This window comes from Eumetopias jubatus, unplaced genomic scaffold (genome assembly GCF_037043125.1).
Source record: "Eumetopias jubatus isolate StellerSeaLion01/CBP00866 unplaced genomic scaffold, mEumJub1_p1.0 scaffold_6, whole genome shotgun sequence".
Lineage (NCBI taxonomy): Eukaryota > Metazoa > Chordata > Mammalia > Carnivora > Otariidae > Eumetopias > Eumetopias jubatus.
Genome location: NW_028274812.1, coordinates 46,121,297 through 46,144,491, shown reverse-complemented (window position 1 = coordinate 46,144,491; position 23,195 = coordinate 46,121,297). Strand labels below are relative to the sequence as shown.

Below are 23,195 nucleotides of genomic sequence, written 5' to 3'. Positions count from 1 at the left end.
AAGGACATAGTCCCATTTTATAACTAGTACCTTGTTTTTTGTTTTGTTTTGCTTTTATTTGTTTAAAATTATTTATCTCCATCATCTTAAAGCATGGATTCTAAGTTTGTAATTGCAGTGGATAAATAAAACGTTTACATTGATTCACACGTTAGAACCTTATTTAAAACAGACCTTACAAATCCTTAGAAGTTGTAACCTTGCACATTCTCATCTTATAGCAAAGTCTTCACCTATCATTACCTTGATTTTTCCGAAGATACATTAAACAAATCTGGTTGAAAGAAGGTGCTAAGGAAAACCTTTCCTACGTGAATTTTGCTCTCTTTCAGTTTCACTCTTGAGAAATTTTTTTAGGTATAAAATTGTGGTGAAAGCTTTACCTCAATTCATTAACTAGAACTTATTTCTCTCTTAGACCATTAGGATTGTATAATCCTCTATCTTTCTAGCTATCTTTCCCCATTTTGAGTGCCAGTAAGCTCAGAGTCCAGTTTGTGACTTCTGTATAATCCTTGTATCACTGTATATTTGCACTTTATTTTTTTGTGTTGTGTTGACATTTTACTCTAATTTCCTTTGATCGTGATGTTTATTCTTTATAGATCTCCATCTTATTTGTAAGCATTTCGTAAAAGTACTTCAGATCCTTTGCACATTAGGAAGAACACGTGAATGAGCATTCAGACAAACAAGGGAGTGCGGGGTGACACGGGGAGACTCGGAGACTCCGAGACTGCCGGCCCTCTGTAGTTCCTGTGGATGAAGTAAAGTTCAAAAGTTTAAACCTGCCCTGCAGACTGTTTTTCTCTCCCTTAAAAAGGCTCTTGCTTGTCAAGTGAAAGTAAATATTTATAGTTGGCTATGGTAAAATGTTCTGGGGGTGAAGAAAATGATTTTAATAGAACTGTACCCTTAATGGGAGTGGATACAGAAATCCATTCATATGCAGAAGGGGGGGCCAGGGGAGCAATGGCCGGCAGCAGTGACTTAGTTAAGGGCAAAGTGCTTCTTAGTGTCCATTCAAAGGAAATACGTAATTTTTTTATCGGATGCCAGGCTATATGTATGCATGGGCCTTTTGAGATTTTTTTCTCTCAAACTGTTGAGGTACCTTTGTGGAAACAGGATTTTTAAGCTGATTTCAATGAAATGCACATCCTTCTTTTCACGCTTTTCAGAGAGTGGCCGAGTAATGTGAGCAGCATGATATCATGGAAACAGCACGAGCTCTGTTGAAATATGGGCAAATTAGTTCATCTCTCTGCCTCAACCCCAGGGCTTTTTTCAGCTGTCCCATGGGATGGAACACAGAGCCTGTAGTGGGTGTGAAGTGAGGTGAGGTGTATGAAGTGCCCGGCACGAGGAACGAGTCTCTGCGTGTTTATTTTCTGCTCTTCCTCTCACCACATTTTCAACGAGCAAAGTCAGCCTCCCCTGAGACAACACAGGACTTTTTAAAAATTATTTTCCTATTTTTTTTCTTTTATTATCATATGAAATCCTGTTTTTTTCCTTGAAACGTGAGGTTATGGCCGCATGATGCAAGGAAGTAATTTCTGGTGGTTCTTATTTTGAAAGAGAAGGCAAGTTGTTCTGTCAGTAGATGGATGTAGAGAGAGGGAAGCGTGGACAGTAATTTGGATGAGGGAAGAGAGGTGAGGAAGACAGTAGGTGGGGTAAGGAGTTAGGGCCGTTGTATCTTGAGAAAACACAAACAAACCCCCCATCATGTTAGGTGCTCTTTTTACACAACTAAATTTAAGTCAAAAGGAATAAAAATGACAGTGGTTGTGGGGGTAAACATGCAATGCAGAAAGCCTCCCCTTTTGCACAACTGCTTGCTTTATTGGGTCTTGAATAAAATCAAACAGGAAAGACTTTAGACCTGCAAAACTGCCAAAAATGTAGTGGTCTCTGGATCCTTGACAGTTAGACTGCCAGAATCATGCAGTATGTAAAATGGATGGAAGGAATCATTCTGCCGAGAAGCAAGTGACAGGTCTGGTGTATTTCAGTAATCCGAGAAGGTACCAGAACCACACTTTTACAGCTTCATTGGGTGGGTTCGTGTAGGGCTTCTCCACGGTTCTCATTACTAGTTAACCCTATTTATAAAGACCAGTATATGGAACTCCTAGAATTTCAAGCTGGACAGACCTTGAGGAATTGTCTGACTCCAGCTCTGCATTTTAAATTTGGAAACTGAGGCTCAGAGGCTGGAAGTGACTTCCCCAGAGTTGCATAGTGAGTGAGCATGAGAACTAGGGGCAGGGCTTCAGTCTCTGGACTCCTGAGCTAAATGCTACTCGCAGGAAAGTAGATTCTTTAAAAATGTAGTGCATTTCTACCCATTTAACATTAGTTTGCCCTAAAAGTCAGTATCTTACAGAAAGAGAGAAAATAAGTAACTCCTATCCTTCCTTCTGTAGTTTAGCAAGAATTTATGCTTCTGACCTAAACTCTGCATCAATTGCTATGAGATACAAAGCAAGGAAGAGAATCGGACGTCTTCCAAAAATGTTAACTACAAGTAAACAAAAAACCCTGCTGGACTTACTGTGCTGTAGCTCCCATTTCTCTGTGGAAGGGGAAAGTGAGAAGAGGTTCAAAAGAAAGAAAAAGGTTTTTTAGTGCAAGTGATTTCTACTTAGTAGGAGCTTCATAAATATTTATGAATAGAGAGGTTTGTTCTTTCTCTTGCCACTCCAAAGGAGTTTGGGTTTTTCTTGCTCCTTCTGGCCTCTAAAGTTCTTCCCAGGGTATTTTGTAGCAAGTTGAGTCTTGAGCATCACCTCCCACTGGACCCCGAAGATCTAGGAGGAGCTTCGGTCTGTGACCAGATTCGCCAAAGCAGCTTTACCCCACCTGGGCCCTGGGGTCATCTCAGTTGCCCAGTGAAGAGAAGTCCCAGGAAGGCTCGGGTGCCTCTCAAACTATCTCCGAAGTATTAACAAAGAATCTTGGTAAATTGACTCTCGACTCTAGTATCCAACTCCCTGCCCCGCTACCAGAATACCCACCCCAGCAGCAGGGCAGAGAGAAGAAACCACAGGGGCTGGTTGAGCGCATCCTTAGCAGCAGCAGGAGGAGGACTGGAGTAAGGACTTTGTTAACTGCTCGGAAAGAAAGGATGGCAAGGATGATTCGAAGGATTCAGTACCAGCGCTACCTCAGCCCAGGGCCCCAGCTTCAGAAAGATCCACAGCAGAAGGAAGCTGAGGAGGGTGAATCAAGAGTAGAAAGATTTGGATGTCGCTGTCATTATTGTCTTTATCATAAAGATCTTTCTGAGGACACCAGCATGGAGAATAATTGTGACACAGAGCCAGTGTAAACATAAACTTTATTCTTGTATGGTTTCTTCTTAACTAGTGATTTTAGGATCATTTTGCAGCAGCTTGGGAAAGCTGCTCTATGTTAGGGCAAACTATAATATTTTGGTAATCTATGATATTATAAAGTCTTTTTTGTATCTTTTCTACCTTCATACCAGTAATTTGTGAGGAATCCTGTAGTTTGCATTTGAATGACTTCAGTATACGTCCACCTTTTGATTTGACCTAAGAAAGCACTAATAGGTTTTGAGTGTTGCCTGTGTGTTTGAGAGGCCTGAAGTCATTAAGACAAGACCTAACTTCAAAAATTGGAAGCCAAGTAACTTGTGCAGAAGGAATACACAGAAAACTTTGGGTGGTTTGGTTAGAGCACGATTAGGGCAGATGTGTATGCTAGATTTTGTGGTTTTCAAAAATTGTAATAAAGTTTTTTTGTGCTATTTCAATTTTCAGTAGCAAATGTGTGTGTAGAGGGTCTTATTAAAATTGACTTATTTGAATACCTCTTAAAAAATATTTATGAATAGATTTATTGTTTGTCGATAAGATGAAATAGCCTACAGCAATTACTGTCTAACTCAAAAGGATTTTTATGGATGTGATTAATTATCCATAGGAATAACCACATCTTCATTATTCAATATGCATTGTACCACCAAGTATATGGAATGAAGTCAGTAGGAAAGTACTCTGTCTAAACTACCTTTAAAGAAAATCTTCCTATTGCTAAAAATCATCTACAAAATTGTCTAAACGTTGTGTAATGTAGGTTATATAATTTTCTAGAATCACCATCTAAAATTTGAGGTGTCTCGGGTGTCTGGGTGGCTCAGTCAGTTAAGCGTCTGCCTTCGGCTCAGGTCATGGTCCTGGGGTCCCGGGGTCCTGAGTCCCACGTCAGACTCCCTGCTTAGTGGGGAGTCTGCATCTTCCTCTGTCTCTAGCTTGCTCTCTCTCAAATAAATAAATAAAATCTTTTAAAAAAATAAAATGTGAGGTGTTCCTCCTAATACCTAAGTCCTTAAAGTATGTATATCGATATACAGTATTTCTATGTTTGTATTTCCTGAACCTTCAGGCTGCCAGGTTTTTATTGTTTGTTTCTGTTGTGACCAGCAACAGAGCAGGAAACATCAGAGATGAATTCAAATTAGTTTGGCTACTTGTGAGCTACATTGATTGCCCTATTTTTTTTTTTTTTTTGGACAGAATAAAAATGTAAAAAAATCAAAGGGAGATAAGAATTGGGGCTTATCAGATGCATCCAATTAATCTCTGTTTGCCCATTACTCAGATGAAAATTTATAATCAATATCATGGTAAGAATTTGTCACATGGACTTTCAATCCACTTAATTATGTATATAGAGAGTAGGGGTGTATGTGATATTTAAGAGATGAATGTGAGTTTGGACTTAAACTGTGTGACTTTGGCAAATTAATTAACCCCTATAAATCTTTTTTTGCTTATATTTAAAATTGGGATACATAATACTCTTGTAAGATAATGTGTATAATGTGTTAAGCAGAGTGCCTAATATGTAGTGAGCTCTGAATAGATATCAGCTAATATTACTTAAAAAAAGGCATGATTCTCTTTTTTGTATATAATCACATATTCTTATAAAATGCATTTCTACTTTACAGAGTTGCACACATTCCCCCTCTCCCCCCACCACCATCATCTGAAAAAGAAAATTGGGACTAGAGTTTAAGCATATACAAATAAAAAACTTGAAAGGGACATTTCTTTTTGCTCAAATTGGATTCTATGTTTCTGTTAATATTTAAGTTTATAAAAACAACTTCTTTTCCTTTTGATGTAAAGTCAAAAATAAAATCTTAACATGAAAGAGTATTTTGTGCGTTATGAAAGTAAATATGAAATTCAGAATTCTGAAATTTAATTTTCAGGTTTTGCCTCATATCTGTGGTGAGATTGCAAAGCTCCGACTAACCAGAATGTGGCTGGTGCAAACACTAGTGTTTCAGTGTTTCTCAGAGCACATTTCCTCCTGGTGTTAGGCTGAAACCACTTCTTTGTGCTCACACGATCACAGGGTCAGCCTGCTTCCCCTGGTTCCTCACACAGCATCTTGAGACCCCATTCTCCTCCTGAGTGGTCTCTGGTTGCACTTGACCTTTGAGAGTCAATACCTGGAGTTGTTCCTAAGAAGCTATTTGTGAGATATACCTGGTTTGCCAGAGTATGATTGGGATCACTGTCCCCTTTTGTATGAACGCTACATTTTCAAAGGTGGACATAGTAACCTCAGTGCCTTACAGACTCTCACGTATTACTTGAGAAAGCTTGTGCTTATGAATCTTTGGCCTTTCTTGACTATTCAGTTTATTATAGCAGCCCTTTGTGTAATGGCTTTTAGTTTATTTGTATTTTTCTCCTAGTTCTGCGAGCTTTTCCAATGGTTTATTTACCAAAGCCCTGCCCCATAGCATCTAGTAATAAATAGTGACAGTACTATCTTTCTTTCCATAGGAGTGTTGTCATTGATAACAAAACCTCTAAAAAAAAAATGATGTTTGACTTCAAAACAAAAGGCAGAAAGAGTTCATGTGTTAGGCAGCTGTGGTAGAAGCAAAGAATGTGGACTTTTGCAAAACAAAAACTTGGTTTCAAATCTGAAACTTGTCACTTACTCACTGTCTCATCTTGGCTAAATCTCCCAGTCTCTCTAATCTTAAATTGTTGTCTTTGTGAAATGGGGAAGATAGCTTCCTTCATGGGCTGAGAGCATAAACTAATATGCACAAGCAGAGTTTATTAACTGAAATCAGTACCGAATAAATGGAGCTCATTAATGCACACGGGATACATCTCATCTCTGTGCTAAAGGACACATAAGCAGAAGGTTATCTTCGTTCAGGCATTTAACAACAAAATAGCATTTTCAAAAGTTTATTTACTTATTTATTTTGGGGGGCAAGCAGAAGGGGGCAGAGGGAAAGTGAGAGAGAGAATCTTTTTTTTTTTAAGATTTTATTTATTTGAGAGAGAGCATGAGAGGGGAGAGGGTCAGAGGGAGAAGCAGACTCCCCGCTGAGCAGGGAGCCCGATGCGGGACTCAATCCTGGGACTCCAGGATCATGACCTGAGCCGAAGGCAGTCGCTCAACCCACTGAGCCACCCAGGCGCCCGCGCAAGAGAGAATCTTAAGCAGGCTGTCCAGGACGGAGCCCACCAAGGAGTTTGATCCTAGGATCTTGAGATCATGACCTGAGCTGAAATCAAGAGTCGGACTCAACTGAGCCACCCAGGTGCCCCTAAAAAGTTTAATTTTAACTCTGCTATAATAAACCTTGAAGTTTTCATCTTTATGTGTTGGACCCAAATGTACAATTTTGCTATAAAAATTTGAGGATATGGGATGCCTGGGTGGCTCAGTTGGATAAGCATCTCCCTTTGGCTCAGGTCATGATCCTGGAGTCCAGGAATCGAGTCCAGCATTGGGCTCCCTGCTTCCCCCTCTGCCTGCTGCTCCTCCTGCTTGTGCTCTCTAGTTCTCTCTCTCTCTCTCTCTCTCTCTGACAAATAAATAAAATCTTTTTTAAAAATTTGAGGATTTGATGAATTATAAAAAAGTAAAAATTAGAAAACTCTGGATAAACTGGACCATGAAAATAATGTCATGGTCCAGTTACAGTGCAACAAAAATGTGGCATGATTTTGAACATTTATGAAAACTAAGAGAAGGAAATTGATTTTCTTCATTCTAGTAATGTGCTTTTTTGAAGACATGATAAAAATGGACCTCTAGAAATAGAAATGTAATTCTAACATATTACTTTTCTCTGCTATGAACAGTATTTATACATCATAATACAATAAACAGGTTATTTGCCTTTAATTTTTAGAAACAACTTAAAGCATAGAAAGGTGAGTCGATAATTTGAAAACAAAACATAAGATGATGGTCAGAAGTTAGGATGCAGAAGGAGGTTGGTGACTTGGTGGGAAGAGAGGGTCACTAGTAATCTGGGTTATGTGGTGAGTTAAAAATTGATGTAACACCAGATAGAGCTTGAAGTGCATTATTTAAAGTTAAAAGTGACCAGTAAAAGAATAAAACTAGGGGCACCTGGGTGGCTCAGTTGGTTAGGTGTCCCAACTCTTGATTTTGGCTCAGGTCATGATCTCAGGGTTGTGAGGTCAAACCCCACATTGAGCCCCACGTAGGGCTCCAAGCTGGGCTGAGAGCCTGCTTAGCTTCTCTGCCCCTAACTCTTCCCTCTCTGCCTCCCTCTCTAAGAAAAAAAAAAAAAAGAATAAAGCTAAATGTAACTATAAAAATTATAAGCAGGGAGAAGGATGATAAAGGGGTAATGTGAGTTAAGTTAGTTTTCATTCTTAGTTGGAAGTCAGTGGATGTTGCCTGAAGCTTATGAACAAAGAACTCTGACTGTATTATTTAGATTTGTGAATCTAAATTCTCAGGAAAGTTAAAAACAAATGGCCAAAGATGACCTTTGAGAGTAGAACTGAAGAGGGGCAGGTATGGGCTAGAGCCCATTGTTTTTCATTATAAGTCACTCTATGTAGTTGTAGTAATATTTTTACTAAGTACACGTATTACTTTGATACAAACATTAAACAAAAACAAACAAACAAAAAAAAAACAGTACTGACAGCAAAAAGCCCACTGGGTTGATACTGTGGCGTATGTTACCCCACCCACAAATCTAGAAGACACACAGTAATTCTCCGAGCCTGAAGTCATCTCACGCTCCTGTCATCCCTCTCACCACTCCTTCCAGACTTCCTTTGACCTGCCAGCCTAGGGTCAGCCTATGTCACACTAACTTTTATATCACCAGTGGAAACTCTTAGTTATCTTGCACCAAAATGTCAAGATAGTAAATTTCTATAAAACAAAACAGACTCAATGCACAATGCAGGTGTATGTTAGTAAGTAAAACAATGTATCTGCTGTTTAGAAAATGGTTTGTCTTATACCAGTGTTTTTTGGGCTTTTTTAAAGATTTTATTTATTTATTTGACAGAGACACAGCGAGAGAGGGAACACAAGCAGGGGGAGTGGGAGAGGGAGAAACAGACTCCCTGCTGAGCAGGGAACCCGATGTGGGGCTTGATCCCAGGACCTGAGATCATGACTTGAGCCGAAGGCAGACGCCCAACAACTGAAACACCCAGGTGCCCCTTATACCAGGGTTTTATACCAAGATTTCACTCATATGTGGACATTAAGAAACAAAACATGAACATAAAGGAAGGGAGGGAAAACTAGAATACGATGAAAACAGAGAAGGAGGCAAACCATAAAAGACTCTTAACTCTGGGAAATGAACTGCGGGTTGCTGGAGGGGAGGTGGGGGGGATGGGGTAGCTGGGTGATGGGCATTAAGGAGGGCAAGTGATGTAATGAGCACTGGGTGTTCTATGCAACTGATGAATCACAAAACCCTACCTCTGAAACTAATAATACGGTACATGTTAACTAAATTGAATTTAAATTTAAAAAAAAGATTTCACTATAAAAATCACGTAGGAGAATGTTGATTGTCCCAAACATTAGAAATTTTATGGGTGCACTCTTCTATTTCCTGTATATTTCTATTAAGTTTACCTTAAATTTTTATTAACTCTTTTTTTGTATCGGAGAGGTAGCAGTAGTGTACTAGATTAGCTTGGGCATGGCCAGATTGTGACCAAATCATTCCTAAAATATTCATTTTTAAGAATAGTTCATTGCAGGGGTGCCAACAATAGTTCAAATATTCTGCCTGTAAATACTACCGCACTTGAAATTAGTACTTTGTTATTTCCCTGCCCCCTCCCCCAAACGTACCTAATTAAGGGTTAGAAAGATGGCTACCAGACATCTTCCAAATTTCTGGATAAAGAAAGCACATTCTTTAGAAAACAGTAGACTCAGAGGCGCCTGGGTGGCTCAGTCGTTAAGCGTCTGCCTTCAGCTTAGGTCATGATCCCAGGGTCCTGGGATCAAGTCTCGCATTGGTCCCTGCTCAGCAGGAAGCCTGCTTCTCCCTCTCCCACTCCCCCTGCTTGTGTTCCCTCTCTCGCTGTGTCTCTCTCTGTCAAATAAATAAATAATAAATAAATCATCCCCAACCTATAAGTCAACCCATTATTGGCAGTTAGTTTGATTTAGAAGACACAGTTTTCTCTTTTCAATTAGGTATTTATTTTACTAGCGAATTATTATCAAATTGTATCCATTTGTAGTATATGGAAGCTTGAGGCTGGAGAACAAGAGGAGTAGCTTCATGACACCAAACAAAATAGCATGTATCCCTGTCTGCTATGACATTTAGGAGGATTTACCAGTGTAGCTGACTTTCTGTGTAGGACATATTTGCTGCCTTAAATTCTGCAGGCTCAAGAATGCTGCCTCAGTCTCTCCAGCTTTTCCTCTTCTACTTGCGTGGCCTTGTTCTAACAAATCCACAGAGCTTACCCTGAGCCAGGCACCATTCTTCATGAGGCAAGGAGGGGGATACTTCCCATTCTGCCCCTCTTCTACCCTGGTGTTGGCAGGATCCTCACATGGAGTTGCTATGTTTTCTTCAGAGTCCTCTCTGGTAACACCTGATAAGCTCTTTTTCCTCTCATTTCTGAAAGGCAGACCCGGTCTCTCGTGGGTCCTCACTTTCTTATATAGCTGTATGCGTTTGTTAGAGCCACAGCCTCAGAGCCACAGGGTTGTGGGGTGTCGGGTCTCATTGACTTCCTGCAGGACAGGCTGTCCCTGTCTTCTGTCCACACACCTCCTTTTTCCACTTTTAATTTGCCTGCTGTCCTCACCTCCACTGTTGTCTCTCCGTCTAGGGCCTGCCTAGGCATGAGGCTTCACAGGCATCTGGGCACTGGTGTGCTTTGCCAGGTTAATGATACAGATGTCAGGTTTGCCCTAAACTATGATTTGCAGACATTTCCCCTCACTGGGGTCACTTGTAACTTTGGTTACAAGTCTTTGGACTTTTTACAAAGCCCACAGAAAGGCCTTGATTTTTCCCTACTAGGTCTCTGGTTATCATCTTGTCTGATTTGAAAAGCAAAGCAGAATTGAATTCTTAGAAAAACTGGGTCGAATAACTCTCAACATTCTTGACCCGCACTACCTTTACCCCTGCCACCCAGGTCTGAAGAACAAACAGCCATGGTGTGCTGGTTGGTAGTAACTTTAATGGCCGTGATGAGGGTGAAGGACAATATCATACAAAGATAAAGGTACCCAGGTTTTGAAGTTAGGATATTAGAGATTCAAATACCAGCTTTACTGCTTCCCAGTTGTTTAGCTTTGGCCAGTTGACATGAGTACTTTTAAATTCTACATGTGAAAAGGAACCTGATAGTGGCACTTAACTCATAGGCTACTTTTGAGGATTTGATGAGACAGTGTGTGAGGCTACATTGCACAGGGCCTGACACGTAGAAAGCAGGAAGTAAGCGTTGGTTCTTTCCTGTTGCTCCTACTGACAAGCAGTTACCATGTACCAGACATTCTAGTGCATTGAGTACTTTACATGCATGTGTCTGTGTCATGAGGCGCTCCCAAAATAGAATCCCCTCAGTTATACTGCTCCAGTCAGCTCCTCTGCATTTTTTCAGAGGCCAGTGGCAGTTTATGGCCCCAGGGCACACGTAACTTGCTCAGAAAATGTCCTTTATCGACTTGTTAGTAGCTGGAGTGAGCAAGCTTTTTCTAAAGCTTCCAAGAGAGGGCGACGGGGTGGCTCAGTTGGTTAAACGACTGCCTTCGGCTCAGGTCATGATCCTGGAGTCCCTGGATCGAGTCCCTGGATCGAGTCCCTGGATCGAGTCCCTGGATGAGTCCCTCATCGGGCTCTCTGCTGGGCAGGGAGTCTGCTTCTCCCTCTGACCCTCCCCCCATCTCATGTGCTTTCTCTCTCTCTCATTCTCTCTCTCTCAAATAAATTAAATCTTAAAAAAAAAATAAAAATAAAGCTTCCAAGAGAGACCCTGGTAAACAAAAGGTTCTTTCTTCTGTCAGACTGCTGGGTGGTCACTGACTACATCAACAAACAGGGATACAGTCACTCACTTCCTCTCCAAATTGCGGTTACTGAGCAGTGAACAACAGTTTCTGGGTTACAGCCATCTACTGGTAAGGTTCCCCAATTCATTGGCAGATTTCCCCAGCCACCTTACTGTTCTGCTCAATGTGTCCCTGAGCCAGAAGACAGTGACCAGTGCGGCCAGGTAATGATGGCGTATGTGGAGATAGGCCTTCCCTTTTCAGGCTGATTATGTGTGACTCTGCTCATACTTGAGGAAAAGTATTGTTCTGTTCATGCACTACTTAACTGAAGTAACTTATTTTAAAGTGGACTCCTTCTGTTTGTCCCATACGTAAGAACCAGGGGAGTCTCTCTTAACCCATTGTGAGCCATATTCCTTAACCAAAATAGGGGACTTTTTTTCTGATTGGCTAACTCATAAGGTTACAGAAGCAGAGTTTTTCGTTATTGTCCCTCATAGCCACCAATAGAAAAATAATTCAGCAAGAATAGAAACTCTGTAAAAGGGGCACGTGGGTGGCTCAGTTGGTTAAGCGTCTGCCTTCAGCTCCGGTCATGATCCCAAGGTCTTGGGATCGAGTCCCGATTTGGACTCTCCGCTCAGCGGGGAGCCTGCTTCTCCCTCTCCCTGTGCTGCTCCCCCTGCTTGTGCGCTCTCTCTCTCTCTCTCTCTCTCTCAAATAAATAAATGAAATCTTTAAAAAAAAAAGAAAGAAAGAAACTCTGTAAAAATTAGATGAAGCTCCTGTAGTGGTCATTCTTTTGGCTACAGGGTCTCTCATTCTTAGCGCTATTATCATTTTGAACTGGAAATTCTTTGTGGTAGGAGATGCTGTGTGCATTGTAAGGTACTTGGCAACATCCTTGGCCTCTGTCTACTGGATGCCAGTGGCAGCACAGCCCCTACCCAACAAAAATGTCTCTAGACATTACCAGATGTCCAGGAGCTGGGGGGTGGGGGTAACAAAATCAACCCCAGTTGAGAACTACTGCTGTAATATGATTAAAGACTTCTTTCTATATAGGACAGAATCTCCAGTGATTTCTTCTAGATAAATAGGAAAGTCTGTCAAATATCCCTGCTAAGTTTTTCTTCCTGAAAGGACTATCTTCTTTCCTTTTTCCAACCTGTTGTTAATCTGGTCTTTGATGCCATGTCCTTATCCACAAGACATCAGGTAGTGGAAAGAACACTGAACTATCATCAAAAGACTGAATTTTCCCCAACACTGCCATTATTAATTAGCTTTCATCTTGAGCAAGCCCTTTAATTTCTCTGAGCCTTAGTTTGCCCATTAGTCAAAAAGGTTGTGGGAGCGCTTGGGTGGCCCAGCCAGTTGAGTGTCTGACTCAACAATTTCGGCTCAGATCATGATCTTGGGATCATGAGATTGAGCCCCAAATTGGGCTCCACACTGGGCGTGGATGGAGATTCTTTCTCTCCCTCTCCCTCTGCCCTTCCCCACCCCTGCTCACCCTCTTTCTCTCTTAAAAAAAAAAATTTTTAAGGAAAAAGGTTGTGGAAATGAGAGAAGTGTATATTTGAAAGCACCTTTAAAAATTAAAGAAAGCATCTGGTACCCAGATCTTGGTTTCTGATACCATTCTTCAATAAAGTGAACCAGGGCTCTTTGGAGAAATGTCTGACTCTAGAACTGGGGCAGGCAGTAGACAAGATAAGCCTGTCACATCTTCAGCCTTGGAGTCAGAAAGTAAAGAGGTGCTCAAAAAATAATGATGATGATGATGATGATGATGATGGGGTGTATCACAGGGACAGAAGAATCAAATAACAGCTTCCCATGGCAAAAGCATAAAATAAGTAAAATAGTATTGGATTATAACCCAAAGTATAAAACAAATATCAGTGAGTCATGCTCATGTAAACAATTGAACAAATAAATAAACGGGGAGAAGGAACTACTTTCCTATGCAAAAGAATTCCAAATAATTTATGTGGACACTTTGCCCTCAAGGTGGTGAAATATAACTCCTTACTCCTTAATTGTAGGCTGCACATAGGGACTTCCTTCCAAAGAGTACAGTATGGAAAGGGGGACAAAAGGGTAAAATCACAGTGGAGAAACCTGACTAGCATGGCCTCAACCCGCTGATCAAGTTCACCTCATATTGATAGGATGGACCCTTGATGTGGTGGTGTGCTGAAAATGGCATCTAACCTCTGGTCTTCCACCTAAAAACCCATAACCCCCGTCTCACGATGAAAAAAACATCAGATATGTCTCAGTTGAGGGACGTTCTATAAAATAGCCAACCAGTATTCTTCAAAACTGTCAAGGTCATCAAAAACAAGGAAAGTCTGAGAAACTGTCACAGCCAAGAGGAGCCTAAGTAGACATGACCACTAAATGTAATATGGTATCCTGGGTGGGATCCTGCAACAGAAAAAGGACAGGTTAAAACTAAGGAAATATGAATAAAGTGTGAACTTTAGTTAATAATGTATCAGTCCTGGTGCATTAATTGTGACAAGTATATCATAATATTGTAAGATGTTAACAATAGCAGAAACAGTTGTAAAATACATAGTAATGCTCTATACTATCTTTGCAATTTTTCCATGAATCCAAAATTATTTGCAAGTTAAAAGTTTATTTAAAAAGTCACAGCTAAATTCAGACTCTCTTATAAGTAATAGTCATTTTGTCCAGAAGATATATCATCAAGCTCTAGTATATGTCTTCCTTAGTTTTAAAGGTTATTCATGGAGTCTGTCTCCAACTTCATTTTCATGGTGACGATTAACATCCTTTATCAATCATACTTCCTCTCTCCTCCTCCTAGCTTGAAATAGTTAGGTTTCCAACATGGAGGCTGAAGAGTATCCCGTATCACCTTGTCATGGATCCTGCGGCAGACCAGGTTTACTTTCTCTTATGAGGAAGTCCGCCATTGGCCCCCTTGTCTTCATCCCCCTGGTCAGAAGAACAGCTTCCTTTACAGCTTACAGGTGCTTTCTTCTAACCAAGGTCTGGAAAGTTTCCTATTTGGTTTCTGTTTTCTTGGGTGAGAATGAAAAAACCATGAGGAAGTACTATGGCAGCACCGCTTTATAGCTATGGGAGGAAACACAGATCTTCCCAACAAGTAATGTAACTGGATCTATACAGAGTAGGGATGGTGGAGGGGGAGATCCTTCAGAACGGTAAAACCACAGAGGAACAATACACTAGAGGATGAACCATTTTAATGTAAATAACTAGAACTGTGTCCTCTATGACATTCTTGCCTTTCTGGCTTTAGCCCTGATACTTAACTATATAAGTGGAAGTTGTTCCCACCATCTTTATTTCATTAAACAGTGTTGTTTTATTCATTCTGTGCATATAGCACTGTATATAAGTATATATTTGAACATGGTACATTATAGAAACCGAATTCAGAATTACCGTATTATATAAAGAGCAGTGTTCTGTAATCTCTTACGTGGTGATAATCTCTTACTGATAATAAATTAACCAATCAAGTTTCCCTAATATGACCAGTGACTATGGAATCAACTCAGTAGTGCTTTTCAACTCAATGAGGTGAGCATTTCCCTTAGTCAAGTTACCTGATGATACCCAAAGTGGGGGTTTTACATAAAAATAGTAACGTAAATGACATATACTTCATGACTCTCCAAAGCCTTCTCCTCATTTAGGCTTGTTTGTCATTAATCCCCCCCGTGAATTAGGGAAGGCAACATATGGCCTTGATCTGACCAGCGAAGACAAGGACAGACAGTCGAAACACAGGTGTACAGCCTGAGCCACCTGATTCTGGGCAGTGTTCCCCCTTCCAGCCCACACTGCAGCCTTGGCATGGTTTCATGATTATAATTACTACTTTTACTTTTAAAAATGCTCTCTCTGGACCAAATCATGTTTGCTTGCTATTTTGATTCAAGGCCACACTGTCGCTGTATGTAGCCACGACTGATAATTTTAGGAATGGTGGACTGAAGTTAACCTAGAGGAGCACTAACCAAGAGAACTTCGTCAGTGATGGAATGTTTTATATCCACATTGCCCAGTGTGATGGCCACTAGCCACGTGTGGCTATTGAGCACTTGCAGTGTGGCTAGGGTGTTGCAGGAACTGACTTTAAATTTGTATTGAATTTTAGTTAATTTAACTTTAAATAGCTACATGTGGCTAATGACCACCGTGTGTCTAGACAGTTTAGGGATCCTCCATTATGGCGCAGGTTCCTCTTATAAGTTACCTCTCAGCACTGCTTGGGCACACTTGGCCATTCTTTGCCATTCTTTTAGAGAAGAATTATCTTTGAGAACCTTTTTTTCTTCTGCTTAGGATATTTGTAATATATAAATAGACAGCACAAAGTTTCTTCTAAATTATGACCCACTTAAATTTAAAGCTGTGAGATCTTCAGTCAACACACTGAGTTTAGGGGTGCCTGCATGGCGCAGTTGGTTAAGCATCCTACTGTTGATCTCAGCTCAGGTCTTGATCTCAGGGTCGTGAGTTCAAGCTCCTCAGTGGATGTGGATCCACAATGGATGTGGAGCCAGTTAAAAAAAAAAGAAAATTTTTTTTTCACTGAGTTTAGTTCACCATACTCTTTTTGGTTAGAAATGAGAAGACAGTGATCATATTTTGATTACACCTTTAAGAGATTGAACGTTTAGAAAATTATTATTGGCAAGAGGTTTATTTCTTTAATTCTAAAAAACAAAGTGCTATTTTCTTTCACAGATACAAATCTGTTATTTGATGCCTGCAAAGTTCAGTGACACTTCAAATCAGGATTGAGTGATATTTATAGAGCCTGACAAAAATCTAGTCAACATGATGTTTCCATTAGATTCAATGGAATTCTGAGATTATAGTCAGGGAGCAGGGGAACTGTGGTTTATAAATTCATAATGCATTGCAGAGAAACATTGTAATATTAAAACAATAGCTCTTTTCATTACTGTTGTTGTTAAATTGAACAACTAAATTTAGAAGCTCTATGGAAGAAATTAGAAAGATTGACATTTCTTAATTATCCAGCAGGTCCTTGACTAGAAAATCTCAAGGAATGAGGAAAAGACATAAAGTAACAGATACTACTAGGAGTAATATAAAAATTCAGAAAAGAAGTAGGGGTGCTATCTCATCAGAAACTTTTTTTTTCTTCTAACGTGGCTTTTGACTTCTTAAATGCTTTTTAATTAGGTTTAAGAGACAACTATCTTCCACAGATTATGATATCAGAAAAACACTTTTTATGCTGGGAGACAGGAAATAGTGAAATTGATCTAAAAATGTTATTTACTGTAAATTTGAACAAACAAAATTACCAAATGCTTGCTTTTTAATACTTAACAGTCTTTTGACGTTGTGTTACATATATTCTCTTTTGATGTGACTCTTTAATTTCTAATATCACACTTGTTTCTACTTAGTTTCTTGAATTCATTGTTATGGTCATGAAAATATTATGTCAGTTCTTTATAATTACTGCTGTCAAATACTGTTAAACATGAACATATTTTCAGCTAATAGAACATTTTCAATCCCCGTAAGCCCTCCTCATGCTCTCTTCCAGCCAATATCCCTTGCCTGTAGGAACATCTAACAGTAAGGACTAATTTCGTCTGATTTTTAACTTTATTTAAGTAGAATTAGGCTGTGTGTGCTCTTATGTCTGGCTTCTTCAACATTACGTTTCTCTAATTCATCTATGTGGTTGAATGTAACAGTAATTTGTTGATTTTCCTTACTGGACAAGATACCATTAGGGCTATACCACAATTCATGTTATCATTCTAGACAATTTATCATTAGTAGACATTTGGGTAAATTTAAATTGGGAACTATTAGAAATAATGCTTGTGTACCGGTTTTCATGTTCTTCTCAGATCTATACCTAAAAGTAGAATCGCTGCTTTATAGGGTAATAAGTGTATGTGTTTAGTTTGGGTAGATAAGTGCCAAGCAGTTTTTCAAAGTACTTGTATAGTGTAGGAGAGTTCCCAATACTTTATATTTTCAGTATCCTCACCAATATTTGAGATTGTCAGGATTTTGTTGTGGGGTAGGGGGAACCACTTAACATCTATAATAATAATCATAATTTAGCTTTTGGGAAAAGCTGGTATGGAGCAGCCACAGACAGCCCTACACACACACACACACACACACACACACACACACACACACACACACACACACACACACTGAACATCGAGCAGCCACAGACAGCCCTACACACACACACACACACACACACACACACACACACACACACACACACACACACACACTGAACATCGAGTGTCCCCACTCTCAACTTGCCACAGACCCATCCAGAAAACACCTTGAAGATGATAACCTTTGCCTCAGTTCACTTTGGGCAATATGATTGCAGTTTGGTCCCGCAGAGAAACAGCTGGGTAAGAGAGAACCATGCACTGCTGTGAGCCTGAAGCCTTTTGGTGGGGTAAGAAATACTTGAGGAGTTAATAATACTGGAATTTGCCCAGTGCTCTTAGAGTGTGTCTGGTGAATTTTCATTTTAAGTAATTTGATTACAAATAGCTCTCAGTTCACCGAATTGAATTCAACAAACATTTTTTTGGTGAGTGCTTCACTCCCAACCTTGTATGTTACAGAAATGCAAAAGGAATGAAAGATGGTGACTAATAAAGATGCAAAAAGATGCTCTACTTTGAGTCAGGAAGATGCAAGGTATAATAAATGGATGCCCGTTTGCATCTAGTAGATTGGCAAAAATTATGTCCAATAATATGCTCTAGTGAGAGTAGTGTAAGGGTATTCACATACTGTACTGCTAAAGTGTTAAAACCACTCTGGAAGGAAACTCGATATAGCTATTAAAATTAGAAGTGTACAGGGGCACCTGGCTGGCTCAGTCGGAAGCGCTTCCAACTCTTGATCTCAGGGTTGTGAGTTCCAGCCCCATGTTGGGTGTAGAGATTACTTAAATAAATAAAAATTAAAAAAAATTAGAAGTGTACATCTGCAGTGACTCAGCAGGCTCATTTGTAAGAACAAGCCCTAGATAAATACTCACCTGTGCACAAGAAATCATACCCAGTGATGTTTACCCTAAAATTTTTAATCATGAAAAAAACTCTTGAATAGAGGACTGATGGGGCACCTGGGTGGCTCGGTCGGTTTAGCGTCTGCCCTCAGCTCAGGTCATGATTTCAGGGTCCTGAGATCAAGTCCCGCATCGGGCTCCCTGCTCCATGGGAGTCTGCTTCTCCCTTTCCCTCTCCCCGTTCTTGCTTTCTCTCTCATTCTCTCTCTCTCAAATAAGTAGAAGATTTTTAAAAATTCTTTAAAAAAAAAAAAAGAACTGGCATAGCTATCTCTGGTATGTTCATACATGGATTACTATGCCATGGTTAAAAAGAATGAAGTATCTCTAGAATATAAGCTCTGTGAGGGCAGGTGCTTGGCTTTTGTTCATTCCTATGTCTCCAACCACTGGAACAATGCATGGCAGGCATGTGGTACATGCCCAGGAATTATTAGTAGAATGCATCTGTAAGTGCATGGCTGACCTCCAAATCATACTGTTGAGTGAAAAAGCAAATTATAGAAAATATGTTTCTTAAATACATAAACTTATCGGAAGAGTATACACCAGCATATGAAATACATATGTGTGTTTGCACCTCTGTAAAAACTTATATGGAAAGACATACACCAAAATGACAACAATGTTACCCCTTAAGGGCAAAAAAAGGGAAGGGACAGAATTTGGGAATAGTATTCAGAGAAGACTTCAGACTTTTCTGCAGTGTTTCAAATTTAGAAAAGGATGTTTTCTTGTATTAGGTAATTACAAGATAATTTTAAAATGACATTTTACTGTGGAAAGATCTTTTCCTTGTTGTCTGGCAAGTTGAAATACACTCAGTAAAGAGCTCCTCCCTCCAGAGCCCCACAGCCTACACACAGCCATAGAGTGTCCAGGCTTGCTGGATTTAGTTTTCCAAAGGAAATTCCTCGAATATATGGAATAAATTAGAAAAAAAGCTGCAGTGATTCTGCATATTTAGTTATAAACCAGCTATTTGTGTTTTCGTCTTCATTCTGATTTTATAGTTGAAGAATACGTTTAAAAGTGTTTATTTGTAAAGAGAAGTATTTATTTGCACTAACTGCGTTCACATCTTTACAAAAAGGCTTTAAAATACCTTAATAAAGGAATAAAGAAGGTTAGTAGTAGACAGTAAGGGATGTGGAATGAAAGGATCAGGAAACCAAGATTTTCATTCCATCATGCTGTTTGCTCCTTGTCTGATGATAGGCAAGTCAACCTCTCTAGGCCTTGTCCTATCTGTGCAGTGAGGAGATGGGGTTTTGTGGTCCCCAAGGTTCTGCCCAGTGCTCTGTGAGGAAGTATAAACAATGGCAGTAGGCCATCCAGCTTTGTGTTTTTATCCTGGAAAGGACAAGAGGCACAGCCCTGCCTCCTCCTCAGTAGAACTCTCGGGGTTTTGAAGGTGGGTGCCATTTTGATAAGGGAAACCTTGCATTTTGGATCCATGCAGGCCAATTCTGTGATGCAGTGTAGCTCATAGCATCCCACAGTTGACTAACTGTACTTAAGCCAGGGTAGTTAACAGAGAGGGTTTACTATGTGCCGAGCACTGTACTGAGTGCTTCATGTACATTGCCATGTTTAATCCACATGATAACATTATGGGATGGCTTCTATTATTATCATTTCATAGCCAGCAAACAACCAAGTGTACAACTGAGACTCAAATCAGGACTGTCCAATTTGCATCTGGGCCACACAGGACCACATCCTGTGTGTGTGTGTGTGTGTGTGTGTGTGTGTGTGTATCTGCTCCCTACAAAACTGCTGTCCTAAGATTTTTTTTTAGATTTATTTATTTATTTATTTGAGAGAGAGAGAGAGAGAGTGAGAGATAGAGCACAGCAGGGGAAGAGGGAGAAGCAGGCTCCCCACTGAGCAGGGAGCCCGATCTGGGACTCGATCCCAGGACCCTGGGATCATGACCTGAGCCGAAGGCAGACGCCCAACCGACTGAGCCACCCAGGCGCCCCTGTCTTCTGAAGATTTTTCAGCAGGAATGGAAATGCCATTCTCCTTAAATCAATACCAACAGCTATTACTTAATGAAGTTATCTGCAAATCACAGATTCTTTTCTCCCTTTCCTGCTACTCTGTTCTAAAATGATTTTATTTGCTGACATGAGGCATTTAAATTCCTTTTGAAGTTTTAGATGGAGTTCTTATCTGGAAGGAAGAACATTTGTTGTAATTTTCAGAGAAATTGAGCTGCTCCTGGTCAGCTAAGCTAGTGAGATTTCCTTCCACTCACATTTTTCTTCATTGAGTACACATAGTTCATTTAGTTTTTATTGCTAACATTTGCCAAACACTGTGAATAAAATATTTGCCTGATATAAATTGAATTTTGAATATTTCCTTCTTGGTTATGGAGTAATTCTCTGGATTTATGTTGACAGTGCCTTTTTCTTTCAAAAAGAAATAGTCTGATCACTTATGTCATATGCTTTCTTAACAGATTTTTTCTAGGTCAAAAGAAAGTCCGAATATCATTATTCATCAGTAAATAGTTTGATTATTACAGTGTTCTTTTATTCGGGTCTGGGAACCTGTAGTATCTCTGTTTAGTAACTAGATCTGTTCTCTGCTTAGAGCAGATGTGTTGTACCTTGTTCTCTGAAAGACTGAAGATCTACACTAAATATACACCAACATTTCTACTTCTGAGACTTTTTAGCCTCGAGATTCCATCTAACTAAAACTTATGATAAGTAGGCCTCATTTAGATTGAGCAGAAATAATGGTTTATTTTATTAAACCACATAATACTGTATACTCACTAAAATTTCAGATGTGGATATCTGCCCTCCTTAAGAGAAGTTTTAATTGCATTACCTTATTGAATGTGTTCTGTGTTCCTAGAATCTAGTTACTGTAATGCTAATCACTATAATGGCACAAAGAAAATTGCTTTATGGAGCTTAAGGGGAAGGTAGAAATCTATTATGCAACTGGTAAACTGTACAGAAAAATACATGAACAAGAGTTGGAGTATGGGAACAAGAACGTAGTGGTGGGCCTATGCAAGGGAGAGGGAAAAAACGAGGAAAAGTGGGAACTGAGCAGACTGGAATTGAGAAAAGCAGAGAAGAAATGGGTTTTGAGGGAATAGCTTCAGGTTAAGGGTGGGGGAGGCTGGACGGCCGGCATTCTGAGCAGAAGCACCGCGGTGGGAGCAAGCCCGTCCTGTTGTTTGCGCCGTAAGAACCTTTGCCTCCATTCAGGGTTCACGTGGACTCTCAGCCCCAGACCGCCCTGAAGTTCATGCTCGGTTGCCTTTGCGTCTGCTCTCTGCTGAGAGAGAGCTCCTCCTCCCCTTTACCACGTACTGGATGCCCCTCACTGACCAAGGCCAAACTAAATCTCAGCCTTCTCTTGAAAGCTCACCTTGCCTACCTGAGAAGTAGTCCTTTTCCTCGTCAGCAGCCCTGGCAGGCTGGTCATCTGCCTTGCCCTGCGCACTGTGGGCTGCACTTCCGTTCCAGTTGTCCCCTCAACACTGAGGCCTCCTTGCAGGAGGGAAGCAGCCATCTTGGTATGCTGGATGCCAACCAGTGCCTGGCCCCAAGGAGGCACTCGGTAGGTGAACTGTGTGTTTTCGGGACTAGGGGGAGAAATAATTCTACATTTCATATTAACATCAATAGCATCCATAGTCGTAGAAAAAGAAGTTTTTTGTTTGTTGTTTATTGTAGACTTACTGTGTCCTAAAGAGAGAAAGCAGAGAAATACCTTTTTTGCAAAGCCCTTAATAATAGATTAGATATATGTAAAGACTGAATCCTTAACATTATTTTTAAGATTTTTCATGTTAACCCAGCAGAGTTGTTGTTTGATTTTTGGTTTTGAAAGTCTCCTGCCTAAGTGTTTAAAAAATACATATGATTGTCATCATAATCGGACGATACGTTTGTCCAGAAAAGTAGCCAAAATATAAACTGGTTGTGTTAGCAAAACCAGAAGGAGATAGAGTGAAAGAAATAAAAATAATCAGGCTAGAGGAGAAAATAGAGAAGGTGAAGGGTGCTGCCTAGAGTCGAATACCCTCTTGAAGCCAGCCATACCCAGCGTTCCTCGCCTGTGAACCCTTCCTGCCCACGTTCCGCTGTTTTCTCCCTGAGAGCCTGCCGCTCCGACAGGCTGCCGCCCGTGTCAGGTGTCCCCAGGCTTCCTCTCCTCTCTGTCTCCTGACTGATTATTGTGGCCATGGGGCTGCATTCCCATCACGAATTGATTATTTATGTTCATTTGGGAGCTGAATTTAGTATAGTGTGTATATACTAAAATGCTGTCTGGGCCTTCTTTTCAGCTGCATACTTCAGGAGAAGGACCAGGTTAGAAGAAACACAGTGAAAGTTCTATTTGAGCACTTGAGTCCTCAGTGGGAGGCAGGTTTTTTTTTAAAGACATTTGTACTAAATGCACCCTATAATATCTACTTTATGACTTTGATCCTGTTCTTGTTTCTGAGCTCTGTGTGCCTCAAAGCTAGAGAAGTCAATGGTAATTTTTTTTTTTTTTTTTTTTTTTTTTTTGAGAGGAAGTGCGAGCAGGGGAGGCAGGGGGCAGAAGGAGCGGAGACAGAGAATTCCAAGCAGGCTGCATGCCCAGCGCAGAGCCCGACAAGGGGCTCTATCTCACGACCCTGAGATCATGACCCAAGCCGAAATCCAGAACCAGCTGATTAACCGACTGAGCCACCCAGGCGCCCCAGTGGTAACTTTTTAAA

General features: G+C 40.4%; 2 protein-coding genes across 3 annotated transcripts in view; both read left to right on the top strand.

Moving 5' to 3' along the window:
• Positions 1 to 23,195, top strand: part of NT5DC1 (5'-nucleotidase domain containing 1) — a 145,513-nt gene that overhangs the window by 77,728 nt on the left and 44,590 nt on the right. The window lies entirely within an intron of this gene.
• LOC148164060 (developmental pluripotency-associated protein 3-like) lies at positions 973 to 3,337 on the top strand. The gene is made up of 2 exons (XM_088024215.1): positions 973 to 1,036; positions 2,844 to 3,337. Exons 1-2 carry the CDS (start codon positions 973 to 975, stop codon positions 3,335 to 3,337), a joined length of 558 nt encoding a protein of 185 aa, XP_087880341.1.

What these genes read in the sequence shown, in the direction of transcription:
- LOC148164060 (XM_088024215.1), top strand. Translation starts at nt 973, where the DNA reads ATGGCCGGCAGCAGTGACTTAGTTAAGGGCAAAGTGCTTCTTAGTGTC. An exon ending in TGTCCATTCAAAGGAAATAC is followed by an intron (nt 1,037 to 2,843) that starts GTAATTTTTTTA and finishes GTCTGTGACCAG; the next exon opens with ATTCGCCAAAGCAGCTTTAC.